Source organism: Cherax quadricarinatus, chromosome 28 (assembly GCF_038502225.1).
Source record: "Cherax quadricarinatus isolate ZL_2023a chromosome 28, ASM3850222v1, whole genome shotgun sequence".
Classification (NCBI taxonomy): Eukaryota; Metazoa; Arthropoda; class Malacostraca; order Decapoda; family Parastacidae; genus Cherax; species Cherax quadricarinatus.
Window position 1 is genome coordinate 19,980,656 of NC_091319.1, and position 18,698 is coordinate 19,999,353.

At 40.4% G+C, this 18,698-nt stretch overlaps 1 protein-coding gene across 1 annotated transcript in view; it reads left to right on the forward strand.

Annotated features, from left to right (window-relative positions):
* Window positions 1–18,698, forward strand: part of LOC128693324 (carnitine O-palmitoyltransferase 1, liver isoform-like) — an 87,678-nt gene that overhangs the window by 20,272 nt on the left and 48,708 nt on the right. The window contains exons 2-3 of the mRNA XM_070089448.1: window positions 4,845–4,920; window positions 15,115–15,286. Coding sequence (XP_069945549.1) covers window positions 15,146–15,286 — 141 coding nt within the window. The 5' untranslated portion in view covers window positions 4,845–4,920; window positions 15,115–15,145. The remainder of the gene's footprint in view (window positions 1–4,844; window positions 4,921–15,114; window positions 15,287–18,698) is intronic.

Below are 18,698 nucleotides of genomic sequence, written 5' to 3' on the forward strand. Positions count from 1 at the left end.
GGAGTTCTGCAGGGAAGTGTCCTTGGTCCCCTGCTCTTCCTCATATACATCAATGATCTTCCAAACGTATCTCAACACCTGAACCCCATTCTCTTTGCTGACGACATGACTTATGTCATCTCTCACCCTAATCTTGCCACCCTCAACACCATTGTTAACCCTTTGAGGGTTTCGGACGTACTAGTACGGCTTACGACCCAGGGTTTTTGACGTACTAGTACGCCTAAATTCTAGCGCCCTCAAATCTAGTGGGAGAAAGCTGGTAGGCCTTCATATGAAAGAATGGGTCTATGTGGTCAGTGTGCACAGTCTAAAAAAAATCCTGCAGCACACAGTGCATAATGAGAAAAAAAAAACTTTGACCATTTTTTTGGAATAAAACAGCGACTTTGCACTGTATTTTTGTATGGTATTTATTGTTGTATTCTAGTTTTCTTGGTCTCATTTTATAGAATGGAAGACATATTACAGAAATTGAGATGATTTTGACTGGTTTTACAAAGAAAGGTGCCTTGAAATTGAGCTCAAAGTAGCAGAAATGTTCGATTTTTACCAAACTTCAAAAGAAAACAAATCGTGCCAAGCGTGCAATACACGTCAACTGGTGAGTCTAATATTCTTTCACAAGTGCACCAATAATATTTATATCATTTTTTACACTAATGAAAATAAAAATTCAAAGTGGAAAGCAAAAGAATATAAGAGGGGCCTTGAGACGTGACTAATGACCAGAGGAAATGTCATTTTAGTGCCAGGAATGTCTTTCTTGTTTATTCTGGACCCTATTCGGAAATTGGCATCTTTTGAAATTTGTGTGAAATTGGCAAAATTGCTAAATTCTGACCACTGTACTGGATAGTTGAATTTCATAAATGAGTGGTTTCTTGCACCCATTCGATAGAAAAAATGGAGTTCTAGCGAAATATTCATGTTTTTTGTCAACTAGTACAGTGAAATTGGCCGAAAATGGGGCTCAAAGTGGGCAAAATCGCCGATGCGTAAACATCGCCGAGACCGCTAACTTTGCGAGAGCATAATTCCGTAAGTTTTCTATCAAATTTCAAACTTTTGGTGTCTTTATGATCGGGAAAAGATTTTCTATCTTTTCATAAGAGAAAATAATTTTTTTTTTTTTTAAATTTGGCCGACCCTGAGAACGAGTTTCGGAGAGGGCCTGTCGACCCTCAAAGGGTTAATGAGGAGCTGATCAAAATATCGACTTGGATGACAGCCAATAAACTTACGCTTAACACTGACAAAACCTACTACATTATGTTTGGTAGCAGAGCAGGAGATGCGCAAATTAACATTAAGATCGACAACACTCTAATTGCCAGGCATAATGAGGGCAAATTCCTAGGCCTATACCTCGACAACAACCTGAACTTCAGCACCCATATCCAACACATAATCAAAAAAGTAACCAAAACGGTTGGGATCCTCTCCAAGATACAATACTACGTGCCGCAAACTGCCCTTCTCACACTATACCATTCACTTATACACTGTATATCCATACCTCACTTATGCTATCTGTGCTTGGGGTTCAACTGCAGCAACACACCTAAAGCTAATAATAACCCAACAAAAAGCCGCAGTAAGAATAATCACTAAATCCCATCCCTGGCAACACACCCCCCCACTCTTCATAGATCTAAACTTACTCCCTGTTCAGAACATCCACACTTACTACTGTGCAATCTACATCTACAGGACCTTAAATTCCAATATTAACCTTGACCTAAAACGCTTTCTTGATAGTTGCGACAGAACCCACAGGCACAACACCAGACACAAGCATCTCTATGACATTCCCCATGTCAGACTAAACCTTTACAAAAATTCAATGTATGTCAAAGGCCCTAAAATCTGGAACACCCTACCTGAAAATTCTAAAACTGCAGACACATTCATCACCTTCAAAACTACCATCAGAAAACATCTTATCTCCCTGATACACCCTGTCAACTAATTACACGAATACCACCTGGTGGTTAACACTTACACTCACTCACCCATTTGACCATAAACAGAAATATCAATCTCAATCTCAAAATAATGAATCTTAACTAGTCATAAGTTGGCCTGTGATACTCCAATACTGAAACTATGTATAGTGCCAAAACAAAAGCATTCACATTGCTAAACTCACAAACTAGTATTTAGTCACTTAGCCATAATACCAACTTACCTCATAATTTTGTAATATTTTAAACTTAAGATTTAATTTAAGTCTGCCCGAAATGCCTAGCCATGCTAGGTGTTCTAGTGGTACACTCTGTAATTATTATTTTACTACATGTAAACCACACAATAACCAAATTCTGTAAACTCAGCATTGTAATCCTTATAGAGAATAAACTTTGAATGTTTCTAGAAAAACTGAGTGTTGAAATGGAGGTTGCCTCTTCCCCAGATTTATACGAGAACCAAACAAGGGATAAGGTGCCTCACGACAGTCTGGGATTAGTGTGGGAGTATTATCCTTCCATTTATGTCTTGGAAGAGTACCTGACATTGCTTTGGGAACAGAGTTGGATTTGACTTTGGATACGCTGCCAATTAGCGGCGGATCTGGAGCTCGCTTGTAACTAGGATTCACAAAATGTAATGTAAACTAACCAAACCAAACCCAAGATAACCCAGCCAGACCATGAAGCCTGACCACAGACTGGGCTGTGGGAAAATTGACTACTGGAACTCAAGGTGGACCCATCCCAATCCAACCTGACTGAACAGATTACCCATGTAACCCAAACAAAGCAAATGTAGTGAAACCTAACCCATTAGTAAATAATGAACATCGTATGTACTCACTTTTACTATGTAGTGCTAGCGAATAATAAAGAATAAAGATTTTATTTCTTTGTAAAGGTTACAGTGTGTAATTACTATTTTGATTTGTTAAGTACAAAGAAAGCCACTATCAAGCCGGGGCATTTTGGGCAGACTAATCCTAGTACAGTGGACCCTCGGTTATCGGCCAGCTCGGTTATCACCCGTATTTTTTTTGACCAAAGTTTTATTCTGGCCATTATTTCGCTTATCGGCTGTATTGAACGTGTCCACCTGCCAGTCGTTCACGCGTTCATGAGTCAGTCTGGCTGTGTCTGGGCAAGTGAGGAAACTTCTGCTCATTCATCCAAACATTTCGCTATAATCCATTGTTTTTTGTGGCTATTGATTGAGTGCTACTGCAGAATAAGCAACCATGGGCCCAGAGAAAGTTCATAGTAAAGTTCCTTTGGTAAAGAAAGTGAGAAACACGATGAAATTTAAGAAAGAAGTTGTTGAAAAGTATGAGTGGTGTTAGAGCGCTAGAACTTGCCGGGATGTATGGGAAATCCAAATCAACAATCACTTTCATCCTGCCAAAGAAAGTAGAATTCAAGGAAGCTAATGTTGCGAAAGGTAGTTTGGCAGGGAGTGTAGCAGGGAGGCAGTACCCCAAAAGAAATAAGTCACTTTGTCTGACTTTTTTTTGGGTTATCCTAGGTTCTTTACACATATGCTGTGGAAGGGAGGGAGTGTAGCAGGCATGGAGGGAGGGAGTGTAGCAGGCGTGGAGGGAGGGAGTGTAGCAGGCGTGGAGGGAGGGAGTGTAGCAGGCATGGAGGGAGGGAGTGTAGCAGGCGTGGAGGGAGGGAGTGTAGCAGGCGTGGAGGGAGGGAGTGTAGCAGGCGTGGAGGGAGTGTAGCAGGCGTGGAGGGAGTGTAGCAGGCGTGGAGGGAGTGTAGCAGGCGTGGAGGGAGTGTAGCAGGCGTGGAGGGAGGGAGTGTAGCAGGCGTGGAGGGAGGGAGTGTAGCAGGTGTGGAGGGAGGGAGTGTAGCAGGCGTGGAGGGAGGGAGTGTAGCAGGCGTGGAGGGAGGGAGTGTAGCAGGCGTGGAGGGAGGGAGTGTAGGAGGCATGGAGGGAGGGAGTGTAGGTGGCGTGGAGGGAGTGAGGGAGTGTAGGTGGCGTGGAGGGAGTGAGGGAGTGTAGGTGGCGTGGAGGGAGTGAGGGAGTGTAGGTGGCGTGGAGGGAGTGAGGGAGTGTAGGTGGCATGGAGGGAGTGAGGGAGTGTAGGTGGCGTGGAGGGAGTGAGGGAGTGTAGGTGGCGTGGAGGGAGTGAGGGAGTGTAGGTGGCGTGGAGGGAGTGAGGGAGTGTAGGTGGCGTGGAGGGAGTGAGGGAGTGTAGGTGGCGTGGAGGGAGTGAGGGAGTGTAGGTGGCGTGGAGGGAGTGAGGGAGTGTAGGTGGCGTGGAGGGAGTGAGGGAGTGTAGCAGGCGTGGAGGGAGTGAGGGAGTGTAGCAGGCATGGAGGGAGTGAGGGAGTGTAGCAGGCATGGAGGGAGTGAGGGAGTGTAGCAGGCATGGAGGGAGTGAGGGAGTGTAGCAGGCATGGAGGGAGTGAGGGAGTGTAGCAGGCATGGAGGGAGTGAGGGAGTGTAGCAGGCATGGAGGGAGTGAGGGAGTGTAGCAGGCATGGAGGGAGTGAGGGAGTGTAGCAGGCATGGAGGGAGTGAGGTAGTGTAGCAGGCATGGAGGGAGGGAGTGTAGCAGGGAAACGTTGTGTGGAAGACAGGCAGGGAGTGTAGCAAGCAGGGAGGGCTTAGATACCTGAAGTCCTTATGGGGGATTACCCTTCCAAACAATCAGTCCTCCCTCTTTCCTCGTCCGTGTCTTCAATAAAGGTATGTAATAGTGATTTTTATGTTCATTTATTTATTTTCTTTAGTTCTCATTGTTTTCTGTATGTAAAACTATAATTAATCTTTAAAAAAATTTATTTTTTTGTTAATATTTTTGGGTGTCTGGAACAGATTAATTTTATTTACGTTAATACTTATGGGAAATATTATTTCAGTTTTAGGCTGACCTTCTGGAACGGATTACGGCTGATAACCGAGACCACTGTACGTGATAACTAAAGTCTAAACAAGGTAAGAGTGGTTAACTTTTTAATAAATCTTTATCTTATCTTAATACTAATGTGAGGTAGTCAAGGTGGAGGTTTATGAGAATAATCTTGAAGTTGCACATAAAAACAATACAGGTCCTCCATCACAAATCCGGCATCATTGGGACCTGTAGTGTACCGGATTGCTGAGTTTGCCAGATTACAGAGTGGTTAGGTTAGAATACACTTAATAAAATTAACCAACTTGACTTGCACTGTTCATTGAACATCGGCAAAAATTGAACATTTCCGCGACTTTGAGCTCAATTTCAAGGTACTTTTCGTCATGAAAGCAATCAAAATCATGTCGGTTTCTGTAATATATCTTCCATTCTATCAAATGAGTCCAAAAAAATGAGAATACAACCATAAAAACCATATGAAAATATACTGCAAAGAGGCAGCTAATGGCTGAGAAGTTAACTCCCTTATTTATCATCTGTCTTTTTTATTTTTGTTGTACGTTAAGAAGAATCTTTCCATCATACATTGCCCAAGTTTCAATGAGATAGCCCAACAAACAACCGAGAAAAAAAAAATATTTACCGAAAATCGTATATGGTAAGCCCAGACCAGGTACTGGAAATAAGTCACTTTGTCTGACGTTTCTGGGTTATCCCAGGTTCTCTATACATATGCTGCTATGTATGATAATCTATGTAACTGTATTTGTGTATACCTGAATAAACTTACTTCTAGTCTGTCAACTGAGTGCAAGAAACTGCCCATTCACTTATTTCAACTACCCAATAAAGTGGTCAGAAATTGGCAATTTGGCCAATTTCACACAAATTTCAACAGATGCCAATTTCAAAATAGGATCCAGAATAAACAATGCAGACATTCCTGGCACTAAAATAACATTTTCTCTCCTCATTAGTCACGGTTACAAGCCCCTCTTATATTACTCTTGCTTTTCATTTGGAATTTTTATTCACAAAAAAATAGAAGATTTACTGTTATGCAGACTGCTGCATTATTGTAATAATTGTATAAATAATGTCAACCCATTCTTGACTGGCAGGCGGACAGGTATTGGACGGTGACGTCATTTGTTTACTCTTGAGCTTCGCTAAAGAATAGAACATTTTTGCTACTGTGAGCGCAGTTTCAAGATACTTTTCGTCATGAAAGCAATCAAAATCATATCTATTTCTGTAATATATCTTTCATTCTATCAAATGAGACCGAAAAAATGAGAATACAGTGGACCCCCGGTTAACGATATTTTTTCATTCCAGAAGTATGTTCAGGTGCCAGTACTGACCGAATTTGTTCCCACAAGGAATATTGTGAAGTAAGTTAGTCCATTTCAGACCCCCAAACATACACGTACAAATGCACTTACATAAATACACTTACATAATTGGTCGCATTGGGAGGTGATCGTTAAGTGGGGGTCCACTGTATAACCATAACAACCATACAAAAATATACCTCTAAGCGGCCGCTAATGGCTGAGAAATGAACTTCACTATTTATGGTCTGATTTCTTTCATTTTTGGTGTACATGAAGAAGTATCTTTCCATCATACATTGCCCAAGTTTGAATAAGATAACCCAACACACAACTGAGAAAATAATACAATAATAATAATAATAATAATAATAATAATAATAATAATAATAATAATAATAATAATAATAATATCTTTATTTACTACACGTACATGTACAAGGTATACAGGCCTAGCTGACATCAGTGACATACTATTATATATAAAGCCGCTTGTTATGCAGAGTATTTCAAGAAAATTAGGTCATTGTCCCAGGATAACACCCACACTAGTCGACTAACACCCAGGTACCCATTTACTGATGGGTAAGCATAGACGACAGGTATAAAGAAACATGCCTAATCTTTTTACCCTGGCTGGGAATCGAATATTTACCAAAAATCATATATGGCTAACCCAAGTCAGGTACTAAAAATAAGCCACGTTGACTTTTTTTGGGTTATTCTAGGTTCTCTACACACATGCTGCTATGTGTGATAATCTATATAGAGAAAATAACTTTTTTGTTTCATGTTTATGGTGCAGTACGAGTGTATATCACAGTTAGCCCTGTGCTACACTCCGTTTTCTCTAATATAAGCCCCCAGGACAGGGATAGGAGAATGGTATTTGTATACCATATCCTCTTCATACCTCTGTCGAACTGCTCGGTGTTATGCCAAATATTATTCATTCTGGAGTATTTAACATGTTTCATGTTATTTATATTGTTTCTTATGTCATATTAGGTCAAGTGTGATAGGCAAATAAGCTGTAGCATTGATATTAGCGTAATGATAAAGCATATTCTCCTGCATCATGATACTGAGCTCATGGCAACCGACAGTGGCTTCAAAGCCACCTTATCTTTAATGGATAATGTACTGTGTCGGTGCTTTACATAATGAAAAGCATTTCTTTTATTCATTGGAACCATGGCTAGGGCTAAAAGTAAGCAGGTTATAACAATACAGTGGACCCCCGCATAACGATGGCATCACATAGCGATTATTTCGCATACCGCTTACTTTAATTGCAAAAATTTTGCCTCACATACCGCTTAAAAACCCGCTTACCGATTTTCTTCCGAGACGCGCTCACATGTTCCGCCGGTGGCATTGTTTACCAGCCAGCCTCCGCGGTAACATCCAAGCATACAATCGGAATATTTCGTATTATTACAGTGTTTTCGGTGCTGTTTCTGGAAAATAAGTGACCATGGGCCCCAAGAAAGCTTCTAGTGCCAACCCTGTGGTAAAAAGGGTGAGAATTAGTATGGAAATTAAGAAAGATTTTGAAGGGTTTGGGGCTAACCCTGAGAAGCCTATGCCAGTTGTGGAATCCATTGTGCCTACTTCAAAAATTAAGGAAATGTGTGCACAGTGGGTTGAACTGCAAACCTTTATGGATGAAAATCACCCTGACACAGCTGTTGTAAGCCGTGCTGGTGACTATTTCAATGACAATGTTGTGGCCCATTTTAGACAAATCGTAAAGGAACGGGAGGTACAGAGCTCTATGGACAGATTTGTTGTGCGACAGAGGTCCAGTGACTCTCAAGCTGGTCCTAGTGGCATTAAAAGAAGAAGGGAAGTAACCCCGGAAAAGGACTTGCTACCTCAAGTCCTAATGGAAGGGGATTCCCCTTCTAAACAGTAAGAAGATAATGCTCTCCCCTCCTCCCATCCCATCAATCATCACCAGATCTTCAATAAAAGTAAGTGTCATGTAAGTGTGCATGCCTTTTTCAGTTTGTGTGTATTAAAATTAACATTTCATGTGGTAAAAAAAAATTTTTTTCATACTTTTGGGTGTCTTGCACGGATTAATTTTATTTCCATTATTTCTTATGGGGAAAATTCATTCACATAACGATTATTTCGCATAACAATTACCCCTCTTGCACGGATTAAAATCGTTAACCGGGGGTCCACTGTAAATGAAGAAAAAGAAATTGGAATGACTTATGCAGCAAGTAGTGCCACCAAACAGTACCAGCAGGTTGGTGTGGCAACCCTGGAAATTCGAAATTATGCTAGCCAAAATTAGTGCCGAATAATTGAAGAAGCCGAATAACTGATTGCCGGATTTGTGATGGCGGACCTGTATTACAATTTTTGGTTCAAACAATAATATTTTAAGGATTGGCAGATGTTTTAATAGACTAGAGGTCATATAATATTTGGGAGAGTTGTTTTAAACTGATTAGAAGTTGTTTTGGTTAGTTTGGCTAGTATTGAGAGATGAGATGATTTTTAAGTATAGCTCTAAATTTGTATGTAATCAGGGGATCCTTTACCTGTTCAGGTAGTGAATTCCAGATCTTCAGGCCCTTTATATGCATTGCATTTTTGCACAGTGTGAGACTGACACAAGGGATGTCAAAGAGTGCTCTCTGCTTTGTATTGTGACTGTACATTCTGTTGTAGCCATCAAGGAGAAGTTTAAGTGGAGGGTTTATGTTGGAGTTTAGTGTTCTGTATACAGCTTCTCCTCACTTAGCAACGTCAGTAGACGAATTCGATGCTACGCATGCAGCATTCTATAATGGTAGTGGGTTTGTGTCAACCATCTTTGATATTGTTTTAACATCACATTTTCACCATTTATAACATTTTTAGTATATTTTTAAATGCTTATACAGAAGTTTGCTGTATATTGTAATAAACAGAATAGAGGAAATCCATTATTTAGGTATGCATACTGGTCAGAGAGTCTGACGCAAGTCTGAGTTGTCGGTAAATGAGTACATCACTAAGTGAGGAGAGACTGTATATAGTAGGCACAATAATATGAGTGTATGTCTTATATATTAAGTAGGTTCATGCTTTTGAAAGGTGGTGGGGTGTGCTGTCTGGCACAGGAGCTGGGGTGCATAGTACTTTATCTTGGAAAGGATGCCTACTGATTTGGAAATCTTCTTGGATATGTATATGCTGGATGTGGGAATGAAATTTAAGATTACAGTCAAGGTGAAGACCTAGAAATTACCCTCAGTGTGTATTGTACTGGGGGAACCATTCATCAATATAGAGTGGAACCTCAGTTTTCGTATGCCCTGGTTTTCATAGGATTTGGTTTTCAACGACTTTTTTCATCAAAATTTTGTCCCAATTTTTGTACATCCGCTTGGTTTTCATAGAGTTGACAGTGGTCCGCTGTACTAAGCGCGTCCGCCTGCCCGCACCCCCACAAAGCATCCCACGCTTTCTGCCTCAGTCTGGCTTTGTTTCTTGTTGAGTGAGCATTACCCCACGCATTCATCCGAAACATTTCTTAATAATCCATTGTTTTTTGTGCTTATTTATTGAGTGCAACTGCTAAATAAGTTACCATGGGGCCAAAGAAAGTTCCAAGTGCCAGCCCTTTGACAAGGAAGGCGAGAAACATGATAGACTTCAAGAAAGAACTCGTAGCAAAGTATGAAAGTGGCATACGCGTGTCCGCCAATCTCGCCAGGATGTCTGCATCTGTATTCATTGACAGTGCCTTGTCCCATTTTAGGCAAATCTTAAAAGAGATGCCAGAAACAGACCCCTCTGGACAGATATTTTGTGCAACAGGGGTGCAGTGACACTTAAGTTGGTCCAAGTACCAGTAAAAGACAAAGAAAGGAAGTAACTCTGGATAAGGCCTTGATACCTGAAGTCCTTATAGAAGGGGATTCCCCTTCCAAACAGTAACCTCTCCTCCTCCCTCTCCCCTCCTTGCCATCTTCCATTTGCCAACAAGAGTCTTCAATAAAGGTAAAAGTGATGTTAAATGTTCATTTATCCATTTCATTAGTCATTTATATTTATTTCTCATTGTTTTCTGTATGTAAACCTATAGTTATTCCCTATAAAATGTATTTTTTGTTAATATTTTTGGGTGTCTGGATTGGATTAATTTGCTTACATTATTTCTTATGGGAAATATTGCTTCAGTTTTTGTACAATTCGGTTTTCATCAGATTTTCTGGAATGAATTAATCACGAAAACCAAGGTTCCACTGTATTAAGTTGGATATTTAAGCCTCTGTTGCCAAACAGCATAAAGTATGTTTTGTTTATGTTGAAAGTGAGTTTGTTGATCATCCAAGTACGTACGGTGGTACCTCGGTATATGTCCGCTTTGGAATAAGTTCAACTTGGTATACGACCTGTTTAGACGTGAAAATTTTTGCTTGGTATACAACTTGTTTGGAATATGACTCGCATGCTAGAACTTGTATGGGTCAGAATGAGTCATGACAGGCAGGTCCATGGGGTCTGGATGTGAGTGATGATGTGGAGGAGTTAGTGGAGGGGCACAGGGAAGAGCTGACCACTGAGGAGCTGCAGGAACTTGAGGAGGAGCACATAACTAAGATGGATGCACTTTCTTCAGGCTTGGAAGAGGAGATATAGGAAGTCCCTACTTCATTAATCAAGGAAATCTTTACCAAATGGATGCAGAGAAGTACCACCCCAACAAAGCCCAAACAAGCCATAATAGCATTGTCTGGAATGACCAGACAGTGTCACATTTTCAAAACATCCTGAGGAGAAGGCAATAGCAAAGTTCTTTGGATGGACTTTTACTAAAAGTCAAACCTGGCGAGCTTCAATAAGGTCCATATAGGGAAAAGAGAAGGAGACTCTCCTTCCAAGCAATAACATTTCCTCCTCCTCCCTTCTCATCACTATTCTAGTAGGCACTCAACTCTTTTCAGCAAAGTAAAGTGAGGTTAAATTTGCATTTATTTCATCTAATTCTTTTGCATTTATATATGTATTTTAGTATTAAGCAGTGTTTAAATTATTTCATACAACCCCATCGATGTATAACATGCCAATAACAATAGGATTTTTTTCATGGGAACGGATTAATCGCTTTCCCTATATTTCTTATGGGAAAATTCGTTTGGTATATGTCCGATTTGGTATAAGTCCAAAGTCCTGGAATGGATTAAGGACATATACTGAGGTACCACTGTACAGTGGACCCCCGCATACCGATTTTAATCCGTGCAAGAGGGCTCATTGGTATGCGAAATAATCGGTATGCGAATGAATTTTCCCCATAAGAAATAATGGAAATCAAATTAATCCGTGCAAGACACCCAAAAGTATGAAAAAAAAATTTTTACCACATGAAATATACATTTTCCTACACACAAAGAGAAGGATACATGCACAATAGTAGAGTAGTACATGCACAGTATATATTGTGCATGTACTAGTCTACTAAATGAAGAATAAATGACACTTACCTTTATTGAAGATGCAGCAATGACTGATGAGACACTGTGTCCTGGGAGTGCGTTTTCCTCCTGAGTACTCTAGGTCCTGTTTGGCATTTTCTTCCAGAACAGGCCTTATCACACTGTGTATGTCACTACGATTCTTAAATCTCTCAAACCAACCTTTGCTGGCTTTAAATTCACCAATATGAGCACTAGTTCCAGGCATTTTTCCCTGTTCACCTGGGTGTTAGTCGACTGGTGTGGGTTGCATCCTGGGAGACAAGATTAAGGACCCCAATGGAAATAAGTTAGACAGTCTTCGATGACACTGACTTTTTTGGGTTATCCTGGGTGGCAAATCCTCTGGGGTTAATTGTTTCTTGGTATATTCTCAATAAGCCACACCAACAACAGTGCTACAGCAGCAGCAGACGATGCTACAGCAGCAGCAGCAGCAGACGATGCTACAGCAGCAGCAGCAGCAGACGATGCTACAGCAGCAGTAGCAGCAGACGATGCTACAGCAGCAGCAGCAGCTGACAGTGCTACAGCAGCAGCAGACGATGCTACAGCAGCAGCAGACGATGCTACAGCAGCAGCAGCAGCTGACAGTGCAGCAGCAGCAGCAGCAGCTGTACCACCAATATAGTAGCGATGGTTGATTGGGGTTCATTATACAACCTGGCCAGCTCGGAGACACGCACTCCACTTTCATACTTATCAATGATCTTTTTCTTCATCTCTATAGTAATTCTCACCCTTATTGCTGTAGGGTTGGCACTAGAAGCTTTCTTGGGGCCCATGATCACTTATTTTCCAGATAAAATCACCAAAAATACTGTAATAATACGAAATGTTACGATTGTATGCTTGGATGCTACCGCGGAGGCTGGCTGGTAAACAATGCCACCGGCGAAACATGTGAGGCTGGCTAAGGCGCACATTGGACGCGTCTCGGACGAACAGCGGTGAGCGGGTTTTTGAGCGGTATGCGAGGCAAAATTTTTGCGATTAAAGTGAGCGGTATGCGGAATAAACGGTATGTGATGCCAACGGTATGTGGGGGTCCACTGTATATATTTTGAGCATTCGTTGTTTACAGTGTCTCTAAGTGTAGCTGGGTTTGAGTGGGAGTAGACAAGTACGTACTGTAGTGGATATTCATTTTCATTGAGGGCTGTATATAATAGTTCAAGCATTTGTATAACAGTGTCATTCATACTTTTTTGGTCTGAACCCAGACTGGCAGGGGTTGTTGGATTTAAGGTAGGAGTAAAGTAATTTTTTTTTTTTAATGGGTGAGACGTGAGTAGAATTAGTTGGAGCTAGATATAGAGTACAATGGACCCTCGGGTAACGATTTTAATCCAATTTTATCGTTAGCCGAATTAATTTTCCCCACAAGAAATAATGGAAATCCAATTAATCCGTTCCTTCTGCAGGAGGCTTAACAGAATAGTACTTCAATATGGTGCTATTTTCAACTCTACGGCTTATTTATCTATCACAGTTCATCTAATATGACATAATAAACAAACAATATTAATAACATAGAAACATGATATATACTCTAGAATGAATAAAATGTCATAATGTATGTGAGAATAAGTGATGGAAATGTTGTTGTTGGGTTTTTAATGGCCACTGAGAGGAGCCAGTCAGGCTTCTGCCACCACCACTATCCACAAACAATATATGAACATAATTTATAAATAGGAAACATTTACATTTTAATTTAAAACTAAGTTAGTTTATTCAGGTATACACAAATACAGTTACGTACATAGATTATCATACATAGCAGCATATGTGTAGAGTACGTACCTAGGATAACCCAAAAAAGTCAGTGACTTACGTATTTCCATTGGGGTCCTTTTATATTTACACTTTTGTATATACATTTACCTTGGAGGAGATGTTAGTTTAATTGGTTTGATGGAGGAGATGCTGGCAAAGTTTTAGAGTGGTGGAAGGTACATAGCAGGCCGGCGTATGTTCAGCGGCCCAAGACACACACGACATTGGAGAGTTACTTTCGTGTCTTTTTCTATTGCTTTTTCTCTTAACTTGCTTGCTACACTGTTAATTCTACACTTTATCGCTGGCTGGCACTATAGCCTTTATCAATATCTGCTGCTTTAGTATTGTACATATCGTAGAATCACTGAATCGCTGCAGAAGGCACATTCACCCCTCTCCCTTCCTTCTCCACTTTGGTACTTTGCTATGAGTTTTTTCTTGAATTTTATTGTGTTTCTTTCCTTCTTTATCACAGGGCTGGCACTAGAAACTTTCTTTGGGCCCATGGTGGCTTATTTAGCAGTTACAAGCACTAAAAACGATGGAATAATACAAAATATATCGCATGTACGTGTGGAATTGTCCTCCCTGGCTTGTAAACAATGGCACTCTACCTTGTACATGGGCTCAGGCAGCGCAGACATGTTTGGGATGAATGTCCTTAACTGAGTTTTTCATCGTTGGGCGAACCAATGTTTTTACGCAAAAACGCATCGGTATTCAATTTTATCGCTCTCTGATGGTATCATTTCCCGAGGGTCCACTGTATTTGGGTAGTTGCCAGTGAGGTAGTCTTTGGGTGAGTATTTGAGCTTGAAATTTTCCCTGCTAGCTTTGATCCTACAATGTAGAAGAAGACATAAAGTTTGTTGGTCCTGTCTATAGGCTGTATTGTTTCTAGACAGTTTTCTAGAGCCCAAAATTTTGGAGGGGATTTGCCAGGTGCTTTTCATATCGCCTTTTATTTCAATAAATATCCATCATGTCAATGAAAGTTGTGAATTATGTCATAAAAGGTCTTTTCACATGTATTTCACTTGGGAGACTGCTCAGGTGTTGGTTATGGTGGAACTGTTTTTTTCACTGGTCTGGCAACTCACATAACTGAATCCTAAATGCTCATTGGCCACAATGGCATGTTGCACATTTTTGTTTTTTGTTTTCGGCAGGCTACATTTCTGTAAACTGCGTGAAATTATAACCAGTATTTCTTTCCATTTCACCATTCTGACATACTAATACACTATATAAAATGTTAAAATGTAATATGCTGTATAACAAATCATTCTAATCTGACATTTAAACATTGTCCAGTATGTAGTTTAAATATATCTTTAAGACTACCCAAAATGCTCTGCATAACCAGGGACTTTCCATTGAATCTGTATTTACTGTATTGTTTTTATTGTATTGCATACTGTATTTACCTACATTAAGCATTTTCATTTCCATGAAAATGAAGTTTTAGGTCAGTGGAATCCCTAAACTAAATACTGCATTAGACTAAATTGTAAAGTAGCATTATTAAAGAAAATGTTACGAGTTGCTTAAAAAATCCGTTGATAGGTAAATTAATGGAAATTGTTGTATGTGACTATGGCTTGACTAGGATTATCCAGTAGGCCTACTGTGGTGTTCTGCTATGTTTCAAGTAATGTACAATATATCTTTCCAGGTGACCAGAGAACAGGCTATCTGCAACAGGGATGGCAGAAGCACACTCGGCAGTGGCATTCTCCTTTGCCATCACTCATGAAGGAGTTCATGTGAATTATGACCGGGAAGTACTCCACGTCATTTGGCATTCTGGAGTTAGGACATGGCGACGAGGTATCCGCCGATTCATTGTAAGTGCTTGTAATTTAATTCTTAACTTAAAAGATAAAATGTTCTGAGACTATCATACAGTAAATAATGAAAAACTGTGTGAATGTGCGGATGATTGGCACTGCAGAAATAAATCTCTGACTGTGGAGGTGATGAGAACTGCGGGCATAAAGGAGAGAGATTTCACAAGTGATCATAGAAAAGAGCAAGGTTAGGAGAGTAACAAAAAAAGTCTAGTCAATGAAAAATTGTATACAGTAGGCAATGTGGCAGATGTTGCAAGTGTATGGTGTAGGAGGTAGGTTACTGAAAGCAGTGAAGAGTTTTTACGAGGATAGTGAGGCTCAAGTTAGAGTATGTAGGAAAGAGGGAAATTATTTCCCAGTAAAAGTAGGCCTTAGACAAGGATGTGTGATGTCACCGTGGTTGTTTAATATACTATTTATAGATGGGGTTGTAAGAGAAGTAAATGCGAAGGTCTTGGCAAGAGGCGTGGAGTTAAAAGATAAAGAATCACACACAAAGTGGGAGTTGTCACAGCTGCTCTTTGCTGATGACACTGTGCTCTTGGGAGATTCTGAAGAGAAGTTGCAGAGATTGGTGGATGAATTTGGTAGGGTGTGCAAAAGAAGAAAATTAAAGGTGAATACAGGAAAGAGTAAGGTTATGAGGATAACAAAAAGATTAGGTGATGAAAGATTGAATATCAGATTGGAGGGAGAGAGTATGGAGGAGGTGAATGTATTCAGATATTTGGGAGTGGACGTGTCAGCGGATGGGTCTATGAAAGATGAGGTGAATCATAGAATTGATGAGGGGAAAAGAGTGAGTGGTGCACTTAGGAGTCTGTGGAGACAAAGAACTTTGTCCTTGGAGGCAAAGAGGGGAATGTATGAGAGTATAGTTTTACCAACGCTCTTATATGGGTGTGAAGCATGGGTGATGAATGTTGCAGCGAGGAGAAGGCTGGAGGCAGTGGAGATGTCATGTCTGAGGGCAATGTGTGGTGCGAATATAATGCAGAGAATTCGTAGTTTGGAAGTTAGGAGGAGGTGCGGGATTACCAAAACTGTTGTCCAGAGGGGTGAGGAAGGGTTGTTGAGGTGGTTCGGACATGTAGAGAGAATGGAGCGAAACAGAATGACTTCAAGAGTGTATCAGTCTGTAGTGGAAGGAAGGCAGGGTAGGGGTCGGCCTAGGAAAGGTTGGAGGGAGGGGGTAAAGGAGGTTTTGTGTGCGAGGGGCTTGGACTTCCAGCAGGCATGTGTGAGCGTGTTTGATAGGAGTGAATGGAGACAAATGGTTTTTAATACTTGATGTGCTGTTGGAGTGTGAGCAAAGTAACATTTATGAAGGGGTTCAGGGAAACTGGCAGGCTGGACTTGAGTCCTGGAGATGGGAAGTACAGTGCCTGCACTCTGAAGGAGGGGTGTTAATGTTGCAGTTTAAAAACTGTAGTGTAAAGCACCCTTCTGGCAAGACAGTGATGGAGTGAATGATGGTGAAAGTTTTTCTTTTTCGGGCCACCCTGCCTTGGTGGGAATCGGCCAGTGTGATAATAAATAATAAATAAATAGACCTTTATATTCCATGGTAGTTACATTCCTGAAAATGCCTTGTTAGATAAACTGAGTAACTTGTAGGGAAAATAGGGTTACTTTCCTGGGAGCCCCAAAAAAGCCAAATAACTTTTTTTAGACCTCCAGATTTGACAAAAATACAAGTGAATATGTAATTGTTGTTCATTGTTGTGATGTATTATGTTGTTTTTACTGCTTAAGACTACAAATGTAACAGAAATAATAGTATTTCTTACCTTAAATTGTGGGTGCTAGTGTTTGTTGATTGTGAAGAGAGAGGAGAGTTATGCTGTGGCCCTACTGGGCTGAGATGGATGGTAGAGTTTCTGGTACTGAAGTCGATGGTTGTACTGGAGTGTGCATAAATTCTGTAATGGATTTCTGGGCTATTTTACCCTGCAGTACATTATACAGCTGATGGTAAGGCATCAGCTGCTCCAGATACCATTTCAGAGCACTGCTTCTGGATTTTTCAGGGTCCTCTTCAGTGAAAAAGTCTAACTTTAAATCAATCAGTTGAGTCAAGTCGGTTGAGTCATTGCTTTGTATTCTGCTGAGGTTGAAATGCACAGACCACCATTCTGCCTTGTTTTTCCCCTGTAATCAGTGTTTATTAGATTTTGTTGAACTTGCAAGTGTATTTAATTACCCACAGGCAAATAATAATCAAAACCAATTAAGGCTGTTTACTCCTCCCTGATATTGTAAAAACCCCAAAGTCTTGCAGCCCTTTCTGGTATACCTACAATGCTACAACATGAAAAATAGAAATGTACAATGCTGGTATGCAAAAATAAATCCATTTTAAAAGGGTTAAACATATCAAACAGTTACAGCCTAGCTACTATACGGTATTCCAATTGACTCAGACTACTGTGTATTTTTGAATGGCAAATTGCAGCTTTGGCTAGTCTTTTCAACATATCACTACAAACCGGCATGGTGCCAGACAAGTGGAAAATGGCAAATGGAATACCTATTTACAAAGCAGGAGACAGGTCCTTAGCTTCGAACAATATACCAGTAAGCCTTACCTCCATAGTGGGAAAATTATGGAATCACTAATTGCTGAGGCAATTTGTAGCCATTTTGAAAGGCATAAATTGATTAACGAATCTCAGCATGGTTTTACACGGGCATTCCTGCCTTAGGAATTTATTAGCTTTTTTCACCAAGGTATTTGAGGAGGTAGATCATGGTAATGAATATGATAGTGTACATGGACTTCATTTCAGTAAGGCTTTTGAAAGTTCTACATCAGAGGCTATTGAGGAAAATTAAGGCACATGGAATAGGAGGAGAAATTTTTTCCTGCATTTAGGCATGGTTGACAGATAGGCAGCAGAGAGTTTGCATCAATGGGGAGAAATTAGAGTGGGGGCATGTCACGAGTGGTATTCCACAGAGGTCAGTGTTAGGCCCTTTGTTGTTCACAATTTATATAAACGACATTGATGAGGGAATAAATAGCGACATAAGGAAGTTTGCTGATGACACCAAAATAGGTTGCCTAATTCATTCTAACGAGGACATTAGAGGACTCCAGGAAGATTTGAATAGACTGATGCAATGGTCGGAGAAGTGGCAGATGAAGTTTAAAATAGACAAATGTAAAGTTCTAAACATTGGGCAAGAAAATAACCATGCCACATATACTCTAAATAATGTAGATCTTAATATTATTGATTGTGAAAAGGATTTGGGAGTTCAGTGCATAAGTGTTCTCAATAAAGTGAACAGAATCCTTGGCTTTATATCAAGGAGCATAAATAACAGGAGTCCTCAGGTTGTTCTTCAACTCTGTATGTCTTTGGTTAGGCCTCATTTAGATTATGCTGCACAGTTCTGGTCA